The 14034-nt window shown below is 41.6% G+C and overlaps 1 protein-coding gene across 1 annotated transcript in view; it reads left to right on the top strand.

The window, feature by feature from the left end:
* megf11 (multiple EGF-like-domains 11) overlaps positions 1–14034 on the top strand; it is a 177504-nt gene that overhangs the window by 150129 nt on the left and 13341 nt on the right. Inside the window, exons 15-18 of the mRNA XM_055661343.1 lie at positions 3782–3910; positions 7202–7330; positions 10951–11079; positions 13694–13822. Coding sequence (XP_055517318.1) covers positions 3782–3910; positions 7202–7330; positions 10951–11079; positions 13694–13822 — 516 coding nt within the window. The remainder of the gene's footprint in view (positions 1–3781; positions 3911–7201; positions 7331–10950; positions 11080–13693; positions 13823–14034) is intronic.

Raw genomic sequence — 14034 nt, 5'->3', positions numbered from 1 at the left:
TTAGAAGGGTTATATGTGGCTTCAAGGCTGGAACCTGATTAACTAAAATAAAGTTTGTGGAATAAGTTATTTTCAAGTCGTAAAATATTTGTAATCTACAGTATTAACAATCCTACAACATTGCTTTTATTGCTTAACATTTGCAATGGCAGTGAACAGTGAGTGGTTCAGCAAAATTGTATCTCAGTGGGGGATAGTTAAACAAGAAGATGCTCTAATTCAGGAATTCTGTTTATGAGTAGTTGGTCTAATAAGTGTACTTGTGTTGTGGCAAAAGTTTTGCATAAGAGAATTATTATTTTTCTCATTTTTTCTTTGTCCCTCTTCTCCTGAAGACATTGACTCTGCCACTGTTGTACAGTTCCAGAGAAGGTGAATATTCTTGGGCAGCCACCCAAGTGTATGCCTTGGGAATAATTGCAAGCAAAATACCCAGCTGTGCAGGGTATCACAGTGTGACTGACAATGACAATGACATGACTAAGTTGTCATAAATCCTGTATATCTTAAGCTACTGCATCAGCTTATCACGAGATAACTTATCAAAAACCTAACTAAAACCCATGTATAAAACATCCACCACCCTACCTTCATCAGTCTCCTTCGTTACCTCCTCAAAAAAGCTCAAACAAGTTAGTGAGACACGACCTGTCATGTACTGAGCCGTACTGGCTATCCCTAATTAGCCCATTCTCTTCACGTGACCATAAAGCACCATTGAGAGAGCAGCTAAAGTATTAGCACCAGCACCAGCTGTTTGAGCTAAAGGGCCTTAAGGGCCTGTCCCACTTGGCCGTCATTTGCGTCTCATTTACGCGTGATATGTAAAATAGGTCGACACGTCATGACGCATGGGGTGCGCGTGGGTGACGCACTCATTGCGCAATGGTGAGGTGTGGAATTGCATGCGGTGGCGCGCAGTATCTTGCGGCGCTCCAGGATTTCGTAGTGTAACTAAATCCTTGCATGGCACCTGCGTGACGTATGGTGTACGCACGCTGACGCATTGGCGTCTCCCGCTGGCGTCCCGACATCTCACGTGTATCGCGTGGTGACGCATGGTTACGTCGACGTGCGCCACAGGGTATTCTAATGACGTCACGCATCACAACACATCAACCTATTTTACATATGACTCGTAAATGAGGCGCAAATGATGGCCAAGTGGGACAGGCCCTTTACTTGATGTTATACAGTGTACTGAAGCTGCTGCACTCACTTGTTTCTCTCTTATCTCAATGAGGCTGTTACCTCGATGCTCTGTGTTTCATCACTGCTTGGTGCTGTGTGACAGGTGCTGAGTCTGCAGTCTTTGTATGAGTGCATGTTTTGAATTTCTCAGACTAACTGCCCTCACTTGCCCCTTGTCCATTTTATTGCACTGAGTTTCCTCAGGGATTCATGAGCTGATTCTTCAGTCCTGTGGTGTACACTGGAATGCCTTTATTATACCTGCAAGTGTCTTTGGTGTCAAAAGTAGAGACTCCTGTGGATGTGGTTTTCTATAATACAGTATGACATGGCATTTCCTAAACTGCTTTGTAATATCGAGTCAATAGGTTACCAATGCTAAAGACACAAAATGTGCATCCTTACCAGAAATGTGCTGACTTTGATCTATTTGTTTGTGCACGTCGGGTTGATTGCATTAGTTGAAACAGGGTGAAGGTTGCAATCTCCCACTGCTCTACATTTAGTTAATCTGCCTTTTGATTCTTGTTACCGAATTGTGTGACCTGACACTTTTTTGCATTAAAATCTATTTGCCAAGTTTTCACCCACTCCCTCAACCTACCTGTATCTGGTTGCAGATCCAAATATCCTCATCAAATCATGCCGTCCCACCTGTTTCAATATCACCTCTTTTCAGATCATCGGTAAACTTGGAAGTCTTATACTTTGCCACTCCCCCAAACTATTTATAAAGATTATAAATAATTGTGTGTCAAGTATTGATCCTCATGGCATTCCGCTACTTTCATCCTTCCAACCATTTATTCTCACGCTCTAACCAATGCTGTTCCTCTGTTTAAGAAAGCAGCTGCGACAATTCAGGAAATTGTAGGCCAGTAAGCCTTACATGAGTGGTAGGGAAATATGAAAGAAGATTGTTAGGGATAGGATTTGCTCGCACCTGGAGAAGCATAAGCTTATTAAGAGTAGTCAACATAGAAACATAGAAACATAGAAATTAGGTGCAGGAGTAGGCCATTCGGCCCTTCGAGCCTGCATGTCGCCATTTAATATGATCATGGCTGATCATCCAACTCAGTATCCCGTACCTGCCTTTTCTCCATACCCTCTGATCCCCTTGGCCACAAGGGCCACATCTAACTCCACTTAAATATAGCCAAAATGGTCACTACCCTCTGTGGCAGAGAGTTCCAGAGATTCACCACTCTCTGTGCTGAAAAAAGATCTCGGTTTTGATCTTATCCTTGTTTGTGACCCCTTGTCCTGGGTCCCCAACATCGGATCTTTGCATTAGTCCAACCCCTTAAGAATTTTGTAAGTTTCTATAAGATCCCCTCTCAATCTCCCAAATTCTAGAGAGTATAAACCAAGTCTATCCAGTCTTTCTTCATAAGACAGTCCTGACATCCCAGGAATCAGTCTGGTGAACCTTCTCTGCACTCCCTCTATGGCAATAATGTCCTTCCTCAGATTTGGAGACCAAAACTGCACGCAATACTCCACGTGTGGTCTCACCAAGACCCTGTACAACTGCAGTAGAACCTCCCTGCTCCTATACTCAAATCCTCTTGCTATGAAATCAACATACCATTCGTTTTATTTACTGCCTGCTGCACCTGCATGCCTACCTTCAATGACTGGTGTACCATGACACCCAGGTCTCGCTGCATCTCCCCCTTTCCCAATCGGCCACCGTTTAATAATAATCTGCTTTCCCGTTTTGCCACCAAAATGGATAACCTCACATTTATCCACATTAAACTGCATCTGCCAAACATTTGCCCACTCACCCAGCCTATCCAAGTCACCTTGCAGTCTCCTAGCATCCTCCTCACACCTAACACTGCCCCCCAGCTTAGTGTCATCCGCAAACTTGGAGATATTGCCTTCAATTCCCTCATCCAGATCATTAATATATATTGTAAATAGCTGGGGTCCCAGTACTGAGCCTTGCGGTACCCCACTAGTCACTGCCTGCCATTGTGAAAAGGACCCGTTTACTCCTACTCTTTGCTTCCTGTTTGCCAGCCAGTTCTCTATCCACATCTACTGAACCCCCAATGCCATGTGCTTTAAGTTTGTATACTAAGCTTATGTGGGACCTTGCGAAAATTCTGGAAATTGTAGGCCACATAAGTTCTCCCCTATCCATGCTAGTGGTAGAAAAATATAAGAAAGAAGATTTACCTTTCGTAGGGATTTAGGACTTTCTAAATTGCTTGCATCTGGAGAAGCAGTTTCCCCAACCGATGTTATTAAGATTATTTTCTCTCTCCCTCCCTTCTTAAAAAGTGGCTTTGAGCGATAGAGATCTTGTCTTACCAACTTCTTTGCAGTGTTTTGAGGAGATGACCAAGAAGATTGAAGAAGGTAGGGGAAAGGATGTTGTCTACATGGATTTTAATAAAGCTTTCAGCAAAGTCTCTCACGGTATGTATGTGTGTGTGTGTGTGTGTGTGGGTGTGTGTGTATATATTTATACAGGTTACTTTAACCCTTCAATAAATAATTTTACCAAACAAAACAAAAGTCCAGTGTGTCAATAGCTTGTTAATGAGTGTGGTCTGCATTTTGTTTCTTTCCACAGTCTGCGCAAGTGGAAGGTTTGGCAAGAGCTGCTCTGGCACTTGCTTCTGCTCAAACAATGGCACTTGCAACCCTATTGATGGTTCCTGTCAGTGCTACCCAGGCTGGATTGGAAGAGATTGTGCTCAGAGTAAGTGATGGGAAGATATGTATATATCCAGCACCTTACCAGCAATCCGATGTGTTAGATTCACACTTGTACTTTATATAAAAGGCATGATTCCCTCGATCCCAATTATCTTGGAATTTCACTCCTGATTGAAGCAGATTCTTGTTTAAAAAAACGTAAATATATAAATGTAGCAGAAGCAATTGAGAGATGAGCACCATTCACCAGGGACCCAGCAGATCATTGGCAGAGACGCCCCAACGTGGGGAAACTGAGGCAGAGGTGGCATTTTCACGTTATCTTTGCAGGTTGATTGGAATGGAAGCATTCCAGAGAATCTTTCTGATGGGTTTTGAAAATACGCTCTCGTTAGTTTTGGTCCCGCAGAACCCCCCAATTTAATCTATATTCCACTAAAGTTATTGTTGAATCTGCCTCAACCTCCCTTCCAGCCTGTGCTCCTGGACCATGAACCCCTGTATCATACTGAACTCATCTCCCATCTGGAATTTTTTCCAATTATCCTGATCTTGCCTGAAAGTGATAAAAGGATTGAAATGGGAGAAAACAAATTGTTTTTCGAATTACATAACTCCTTGATAAATGTGCAGCATCACTGGATCCCTCTGATCACTGGAGCCACGAAGAATCATTCACATTCCCCTTGGCCGGGAGCTGTGGGGCATCACTGCACTACAACATTAGATGCTATGAGCTGGAACTTCCTTGGAACAAGTCATTAATGAGAACTAGGTTCCATGGTCAAGTCAGATTACAAAACTCAAAGATAATGGAGACATTGGTTGAAAATGTGCATGATACCAGCAATTCGTCTATTGCTTTTGAGGGAGATGAATAGATACACGCAAAGTATAGACCTTGTTAGTTAGAAGAAATGTTGCAATTGTGGTATAAAACAATCATTTTAAGTCGGCTTCCAATAGTTCCAGCCTGATGTGGAGTGAGTCGGCCACTTTCAGTAGGCATGCCTCAAAGCCTCCAATCCAAGCCCAAATATGTGAGCAACACAAAAAGTTAGTTTGGAAGTTTTTTTTAAAATAGTACATTAATGTAATACTGGATTTTTTTTTAATGTTATTAGATGCTGAGGTTTATTTCTTCTTTTGATTTATTTATATTTGTTTTATTTTGAGAATCCAGTAAGAAAAGGCTTCCCTCTTTGTTTAAGCAGTTTGTTTCGCTATTCATTACGACATGCACAGACCTGACCTGTTCATCCTAACTACATGTACAACTCTTCTCTCCTCCTGGTTAAAGTGCCTGACCAAAAGATGCTAAGTTTTAATACGAGTTACTGTGTGTGTGCGTGTCCCATCCCCATATTGTGCCTGCTCACAGACACAAATGCACTCACTCATTATATCAACCTCATTTGATAATGGGCTTTAGTCTGTCATATATAAATCATTGCATGGCAGAAAGTAACCAGAAGGAAATGCTTCACTCGAAGAAACTGAACATTAAAAATGCTCTATTCATCTTCCAGACATTGTTTTTCACACATTTCACAATTTACTACCAGTGGACCATGCTGGCTGACTTCTGGATGCAATCTATTACATGATGGCAGTAAGGGCTTGAATGACTGACTGTGATAAAGAAGTGTTATCTGCTGAACATATTGAGAAATGGGCAGTTACATGTCTGGATTATTAGCATTTACTGCATACATAGAAACATAGAAAATAGGTGCAGGAGCACCGCCATTCATTGTGATCATGGCTGATCATCCACAATCAGTAACCCGTGCCTGCCTTCTCCCCATATCCCTTGCTTCAGCTAGCCCCTAGAGCTCTATTTAACTCTCTTTTAAATTCATTTAGTGAATTGGCCTCTACTGCCTTCTATGGCAGAGATTTCCACACATTCACAACTCTCTGGGTGAAAACGTTTTTTCTCATCTCAGTTTTAAATAGCCACCCCTTTAATCTTAGACTGTGGCCCCTGGTTCTGGACTCCCCCAAAAGTGGGAACATTTATCCTGCATCTAGCTAGTCCAGTCCTTTTATAATTTTATATGTTTTTATTTTAAGATATCCTCTCATCCTCCTAAATTCCAGTGAATGCAAGCCCAGTCTTTCCAATCTTTCCTCATATGACAGTCCCGCCATCCCGGGGATTAACCTAGTGAACCTACACTGCATTGCCTCAATAGCAGGGGGAGACAGATACGTGGGGTCGATACTTTGTGCTCCATAAATGTGGGTTAAATTGCACACATTGCGTTGCTGAATGAATCTCTGGCTTTCAGCACATCCGTGTTGCCCAGCAGTTATTGTGATTGGGCACATTTTCGCTATTCTGGATTATTTCCCTCGCACTGCACTTTTTCCATGGAAGATTTCAAAACCAATTTTTCCCTCCCATGACACCAGCTGCGTTAATCAACATGGATACAAGTAAACACAAAACTATCAATGTGTTTACCAAAATGCTTGTGGCTCTAATTAGATCCCGATTATCAAACTTTCCTTTTATTTACGAAACATTACTAAATTATTATGTCATCTCTGGTTCTTTCGCTGCATCTCCTAATTTGATTAAGTCACATGGGACCCATGGTGAGTCGGTAAGTTGGATAGAAAATTGGCATACAGAGTATTGTGTGCAGTTCTTGTCACCACACTATAGGAAGGATTTGGAGGCATTGGAAAGGGTGCAGAAAAGGCATACCAGGATATTGGCTGGATTGGAGAGCATTAGCTGTAAGGAGTGGTTGGATAAAATTGGAGTGTTTGCTCTGGACTGTTGGAGGCTGAGGGGTGACTTGATAGAAGTAAAACAAAATATGAGAAGCATGGATAAGATAGTTAGTCTTTCTCCCAGGGTAGAGGGCATAACTTCAACATAAAAAAAAAGGGGGAAAGTTCGGAGGAGATGGGCGAGGCAAGTTTTTTACACAGAGAGTTGTAAATGCCTGGAATGGGTGGTCAGACGAGGTCATAGAACCAGGTATAGCAATGTCTAAGAGGCATTTAAATCGACACACAAACGGACAGGGAATGGAGAAATATAGCAGGCAGGCAGATGGGCTGAGTTATATTGGTATCATGATTGGTGCAGTCATAGTGGGCCGAAGGGCCTGTTCCTTCCAAACAAGTTTCTAATCAAAATAATAATGAATACATCAAAGAAATGTGAACATCAATTCTGCTCTATGTGTGCACGAAGTATTCAGGCCTGGAAATACCCGACACATTTTTCATTGTTTGCAATAACCATACTGCAACTACACTCATTTTGTAATTTTTGTTTCTCTTTCTTTGTTCATTGCTTTTCCATTCTGTTCAGCTTGCCAATCAAGCTACTGGGGCCCCAACTGCATCCACACATGTAATTGCCATAACGGAGCAGTGTGCAATGCTTATGATGGAGAGTGTCGATGTACACAGGGCTGGACTGGCATGTATTGCACGCAGAGTAAGTAACTTTCAGTGGAAATCACCCTGGGAAGAGTCTGCCACCTTGTGGTGTAATAAAATAAAACAGCAAATCCTTCATTTGTACAGTCATTAAACCATAATTTCTTTGGTTAAAAATAAATTGAAGAGATCTTTGTTCTTGAATGCATGTTTTGCTGATGTTTGATCAGCCAGTTTAATGACATTCTTTCATCAATAGATTAAATTGCAACAACTAATTGTGATATTCTTAGATGTCAGGCCTCAATTCCAAAATGCCCATTTTTCTGTGAAACTGATAGGTTGACAAAATCCCCAGAAAGTGATTGGGCAAGTGCCTCCTGAGAATGTGATTTCAAAATAAATCTATGTTAAACATAGAACGAGGAAGTTTACACAGAGAATCCCTGCCCTGCCTTTACCCACCCCATTATTCACCTTCCCTGTGATGCCACTCCAACCACATTTTCGGTTTCTCTCCCCTTTCGGTATTCTGGAGTGAGACTTCTCGCTGCTGCCTTCTGGTGTCTTCCTTGGTCACCACCAAAACCAGCTCCACCCCACACAGTCACATAAAATTTAGCAACTCTCCTTGTGCCTCATCATTTCCTCCTCATTGTGTATTTGAAGGATTTTTTTATTTCCAGTGCTTTGAGATGCCTGTTGGACGGAAGTTCAGGTCTCTGAAGCATAGAGCAGGGTAGTGGCCACTTGTAGATGACAGGTTTTATGCAGGTCTGAAGTCTTGATCTTCAGATAACCTCAGTCAACCAACTCTGCTGGAACAATGAAGGCGATGGTGAACTTTAACATCAATGTCTACCGCTGGCAATGGTAGCTCCCGAGTTAGACAATATACAATAGATGCAGGAGTAGGCCATACGGCCCTTCGAGCCAGCACCACCATTCAATGTAATCATGGCTGATCATCCCTAATCAGTACCCCGTTCCTGCCTTCTCCCCATATCCCCTGACTCCGCTATTTTTAAGAGCCCTATCTAACTCTCTCTTGAAAGCATCAAGAGAACCTGCCTCCACCGCCCTCTGAGGCAGAGAATTCCACAGGCTCACCACTCGCTGAGTTATGGGAAGTGGTCCACAGGTCATCTGAAATGTTAATGTCAAGGAATTTGAAGCAAGGAATTGTGGGTCTCCACTGCCGACCCACAAATGGAACGTAGCAAGTGGTCTTCCGGCATCTCCTTTCAGAAGTTAATGATCAGTGCCTTGGTCTTGTTGATGTTGAGTGAGAGATTGTGGCACTACTCAACCAGGTGTTTTACTTCTACTGTACGTTAACTTATCGCCCCACCCGTGATTCGGCCACCAACAGTGGCTTCATTGGCAAATTTATCCATGGCAAATGAGCTGAGTTTAACTACACCAGTGGTTCTTAACCTGGGGGTCATTTGGGGCTTTGCCGGGGGGCATGAAGGGGACACAAATAACATATCAATTTGTTGAGCCCATGTTTAGGAACCTAACAAAGGTACATACCACATACAGTATTTTGTTCACGTATGCATGTACTGGTGTCAAAAAGGTTAAGAACCACTGAACCACACAGTCACAAAATAAAGATAGTAGAGCAGAGGAATAAGCACACAGCTTTGAGGTACACCTGCGTCTATGGTCACTGAGGAGGAGATGTGGTTAGCAATCCGCACCAATTGAGATCTGCCTATTAAAAAGTCAAGCATCCAGTTACAAAGGGTAGTACATAGGCTCAGTGGGTGACGTTTCCCATTGGTTCTGAAGGTTAGCCTTACACCAGCAAGTTTGTGGTGGGTGAACAGTAGCATTGCAAGGAAAAGATTCGAGAATGGAATGATGCAGCCTTATTCCACATGAGGTCTTCACTGCGATCTTCTATTGGTTGGTGTCACGACTTTCATACTATCTTGGAGCTAACAAAATGGAGACAAATTTCTGTGGGAATCTTTTAAAAGTGTTCCGCAGTCCCTGCCAATTACAGGAGTTAAAGGCATTAGTGAGGTTAAAAGGGCCATGTAAAGTGACTGGTACTGCTCTCAGCATTGTCTTGGAGTATTCACATGGTGAAGATTATACTCATTGTCCCTCATGATGTATGGAATCCATACTGGATTAGGTTTTACCTTTTCAGCCAATAGGACAAGGCGGTTGTGAGGAACTCTGGCAACTGTGGAACTGTTCCATGGATTAAGCAGCAGTGTTACCACAATCCGATGTGTCCTTTCTTGACCACGACCACAATTACGGCATCTCTGCAGTCCACTAGTATAAGGTTTATTTCCCACATGTGGATGATCAGATTGTGAATTTGTGACTGAAGCTGTTCACAGCTGCATTTATTGTACTTGCGGCTCTCAACATCATTTCCTCAGCACTGAGGAGACTAAATGCAATGGGTGATCACCTCTAAAATGCCTACATTTGAGCCTCCAGTTACCTGTAGTTCTCCATCAGATTCCCCCTCTGAGCTCTCTGTTCACGTCCACTTTTCAAATAAAGCTCAATACGAGCTCGAGGCCAGCACCTTGTCTTCCAGCAGGACACTTTACATTCTTCTATATTTGACATCTCCCAGGAATTAATATAATAATTTTATTCTTTCTATTTACTCCTTATCCAACCCTGTCTTTGCCACATTTACTTGTCATGCAAATTTGGAATATCTGAACACATGAGCAGGAGGGGGTGGCCACTTGGCCTCTCGAACCAGTGGGGCATTCAATAAGATCATGGCTAATCTGATGATAACTTCAATTCTACTTTTCCATTTAGTCCCTCTCCGCCTGGTAACCTTTCATGTTTTGCTTATGAAGACTACATTTCCTCTATAGTAAAAGTATCCAAAGTCTACTTTCACTGCCCTTTAAGGAAATTAATTTCAAAGACACACACCTAAGACAAAATAGTTGCTAAATTTCTGACTTAAAAGGACCTATTTTTAATCAGTGACCCTGGTTTAGATCATCCACCCAGTAGAGGAGGCATCTTCTCCACACCCACCCTATCGAGAAACTTCAAGATCTAGTATACTTCTATCACCCCCTCTCAATCTTCTAATCTCCAGTATCCACAACATAGACTGTCCAAGCTTTCCTCTTAAGACAACCAATCCATTCATGTATTGAATGAGCAAGTCTTCTGACAATTCTGTCTAACTCATTTCCACCAGCTTTTCACTTTGCACTATTGTCCCTTTGGTTGTTGCCTGTCTGCTGCCTGCCGCCACCATTTATTCTTTTCTCACTTCCCTCTTTACCCAGCCTCTGCATTTGCTTATAATCTGTTTGACGTTTTTCTAAAACATTCACTCTTTTTTTCTTTCCACAGATGTATCTGAGCTGTAGGATTCGAGTGTTTCTGTTTTAAAGCACCTTAAACATGCCTCCATATCTGCACAAATTCCTCCCTATTTTCTCACTGTTATGGCAGATTTTAGCAAAAGTCCCAAACACAACATGTCTCTGTTTCTAGCCTCTGCGAACCTCCCAGAGTTGCTGATGCTGGGAACAGGAGATCTGTAGTTAGGACGCCTTGGAACTAGTTGCAGTTCTCAAACCCTGCTCTTCCCTCATGGTTCGGAATGCCATGGTTCAGGAAGTATTAAAACCTTACAGAGCTTTTTCTAACAGAGAATTTATGTTCAAGGATGTCCAGTGGGATTTTTTGGAAAAGATTGCATCCAACTCTGCAAGTGCCAGAATGGAGCAGATTGTGATCACGAGACAGGAGGATGCAAGTGTCGAACGGGATTCTTCGGGAAATATTGTGAACAGAGTGAGTGAGACAGAGGTGCCAAAGGGAAGGTTTCCCATTAACGCACACATTCCTACCATATATATTGGAGATTTCAAGATTTACCATTCATGTATTTAGCAATCTGCTAACTGCATCATCCAGTTTCCCTGTCAGTCTTAATCAAAGGTTCAACTACGTGATATTTTCTGGGACACAACATACCTGATGGTAAAACCACTGTGCTTTTGCTTCACGTCTTTAAAAAAATTAGTAGGGGTTTTCTTGCAATTAAAATACCACACAATTTACTTAAGCCCACTTGGTACTTCTAGCAGAACACATGATGTGAAATTTCCCTGTATTAATTTCAATGGGGGGAACCCTCAGGTGCTGATATTTTAATTCCCCATGAATATCTCTGAAGTTCAACAATAGAACCAGTCATTAATGCAGGAAGTAGTTCCTTTCGAGAATAGGATGAGTTTAAACCTTTTCAGTTCCTCACTAGCCATTAGACATAACCTTAATGAGCTGTTGGGAGTGGTATTTAAAGGTGTTTCTGCATATTTTTAGTACAGAGCCATGTTGCAGAGAACTACTTGTCACTCATGCAATGATAGTGGTGTAGACACAAAATGAGAACCAAAAACCAATCTGTATATCTTTTCTCCCCAAGCTCACTCCAATTAATGTACAAACCCCTCTCTGTAATTACATTCCTACCTGTCTGCACACCATGTGTCTCTTGGTTGTAGCTGTGCTGTGAAGATTGGTCCTCCCTCTTTAACAGGAAACCATGAAATTCAGTTAGTTCTACATGTTTCGTCATCACAGGGATTATTCATGTAATGCATGTTAAGTCTGGATTTCCCTGTGTTTGGGAAACCACTCCATATCATACTTTTGTAGGCACCAAAAATTGCAGTCACGGATGAATCTACCAAAGTTAGGGACCCAACAATATTATCCATTTTCTCACGTATTAGGTTGGATGGAAATTGAATCATTAATGGACAGGACATTTAAGTAAAGTAGGAATAAGGTTCAACATTGTATGTATTGATCCATTTTTTTCTGTTTTATTCTTACAGCCTCAAGGCAACACATAATAATTTGCTAGTGAAGTATTCTGCCTGCGACATGACAGCAGTTATATTCACAGATTAATGTTTGCTTAATTGTCAGTACTGTATTTCAAAGGAGCTGCACTCGTGAACCTTGGTTGTTTACTGGAGTAATGCATTGTCTGACAGAATTAGAGCTCTTCTGTAGGAGCCAATTCACCAGCTGTTCATTGTCTCCCACTACTTCTCTATTGGTGCCAGCACATCCCCATTTGAAGATGAGTAGGTACTGAACCTGTCATTGCACCAAAGCAAGCTGGGCTGTTGACAATGCCTCTATTTTCACTTTGTCAATGGATTGACTGCACATAACACATGGAAGCATTTGGTTTTTGATCACAGAATAATCAGCATTTATGGTATAACCAGACATGAAATGCTGGGCTAATATAGCAAAGGTCTGATAAATACACAAACACCTTTGCAAATGTTTTACATTATCTTGATGAAACTTCCCTATCTATCTTCTGTAAGTTTAGGTTGTACCATAAATATTTTAGGCCTGGCCTGCAAAGCCTGAAATTCAAATTGCAGCACAGACTGAGTCAAAGCAAGTGCCAAGTTTCCTGTCACAATTTATATGACCACCACGCAATTAGAATGGCGTTCTCTAATGGCATCTAAGATTTGGGTCTTTGGGAAATCACTGAGGAATTGTAATTTCTGAGTATTTCCAGTTTGAAAAGTAACTAACAAATTTTGAGAATAAAATGTCTACAATGCAAATATAAAATAAGGAAATGTTGCATGAATTAAAAGAAACAGAACTAAGTGAAAAGGGAACTGTATCTGGACCTCCTATCCATTCACTTATCTCTTCCAGCCCCTTAGTGTGCATTGGTGGGTGGGCCTTAATCTGCCACCTTTCCTCTCAGACCTTTCCTTTCTTCTCTGGTCTGCACGAGCTTCAGTGTGTCCACTAAGCACATACTCTGGCCCTTTTGAATGTGCCCCATTGGGCCATGGAAAGCTTCTTGAACTAGATGACTTGCAAGTTTCGAGAAAATCAAAGTGAATCATTCGACAAACTGATAGTCATCTAACAGCAGTTGATACTCATCTCAGTTGAGTGTAGAGATCTGTACCATGTTGCTGTGTGGGTCCATTTATGCTTTATACTACAACCTGAAAATGACATTTTGATTGCCTGCCTCTGCTTGACAAGGGGTTGACTAGTTTATAATTACATACTTCACTGGTAATGAGAAAGAAATCTATATAGTCAGACTCTTATATAAATGAGGACAGAGCATTTATAATGTAGAGGGTTGATGGGACAAGGGCAGAGAGGCAAGATTTTTAATAGGTTCTGAATAAATAGTAGGAAAGCCTAATAAAGCATCCTTGCTTGTTCAATATAAAAACCTTTTATATGGGGGAAAAAATAAACAAGTACAACTGTTTAAAGAATATTTCCAAGAAGAACTGCTAATTCTGATGCTCACTGTTACAAACTGCTATAAACCTTATGTTACTGAAATATTGATCTCAAGGGGGACCTAATTACATCCTTTTTCATTGTATTTCAGAATGTCCTCCTGGTACATTTGGCTATAGCTGTCAACAATTGTGCAAGTGTTTGAATAATGCCACCTGCGATCACGTGACTGGGACTTGCTATTGCACACCTGGATTCAAAGGCATCCGCTGTGACCAAGGTACTTGGATCATGTGACTACAAAACAAAGTAGTTGCCAGTTGGATTACCGGCCTGAATCTAAATCTAAGATTTGGGTATTTGGGAAATCTTGATCTAATTCACTGAGGAATTGCAAGTGGCATTTAAATGAACATTGTAAATAAAGTGGGAACTTGTGGGAAGTGGGTCTTGTGTCTATGCAATTGCAGCTTCTGTTCACTGCAGTCACAC

This window comes from Leucoraja erinacea, chromosome 33 (assembly GCF_028641065.1).
Source record: "Leucoraja erinacea ecotype New England chromosome 33, Leri_hhj_1, whole genome shotgun sequence".
Taxonomy (NCBI): Eukaryota; Metazoa; Chordata; class Chondrichthyes; order Rajiformes; family Rajidae; genus Leucoraja; species Leucoraja erinaceus.
Note: the sequence above shows the minus strand (reverse complement) of the source record. Positions and strands in the feature narration are given on the sequence as shown.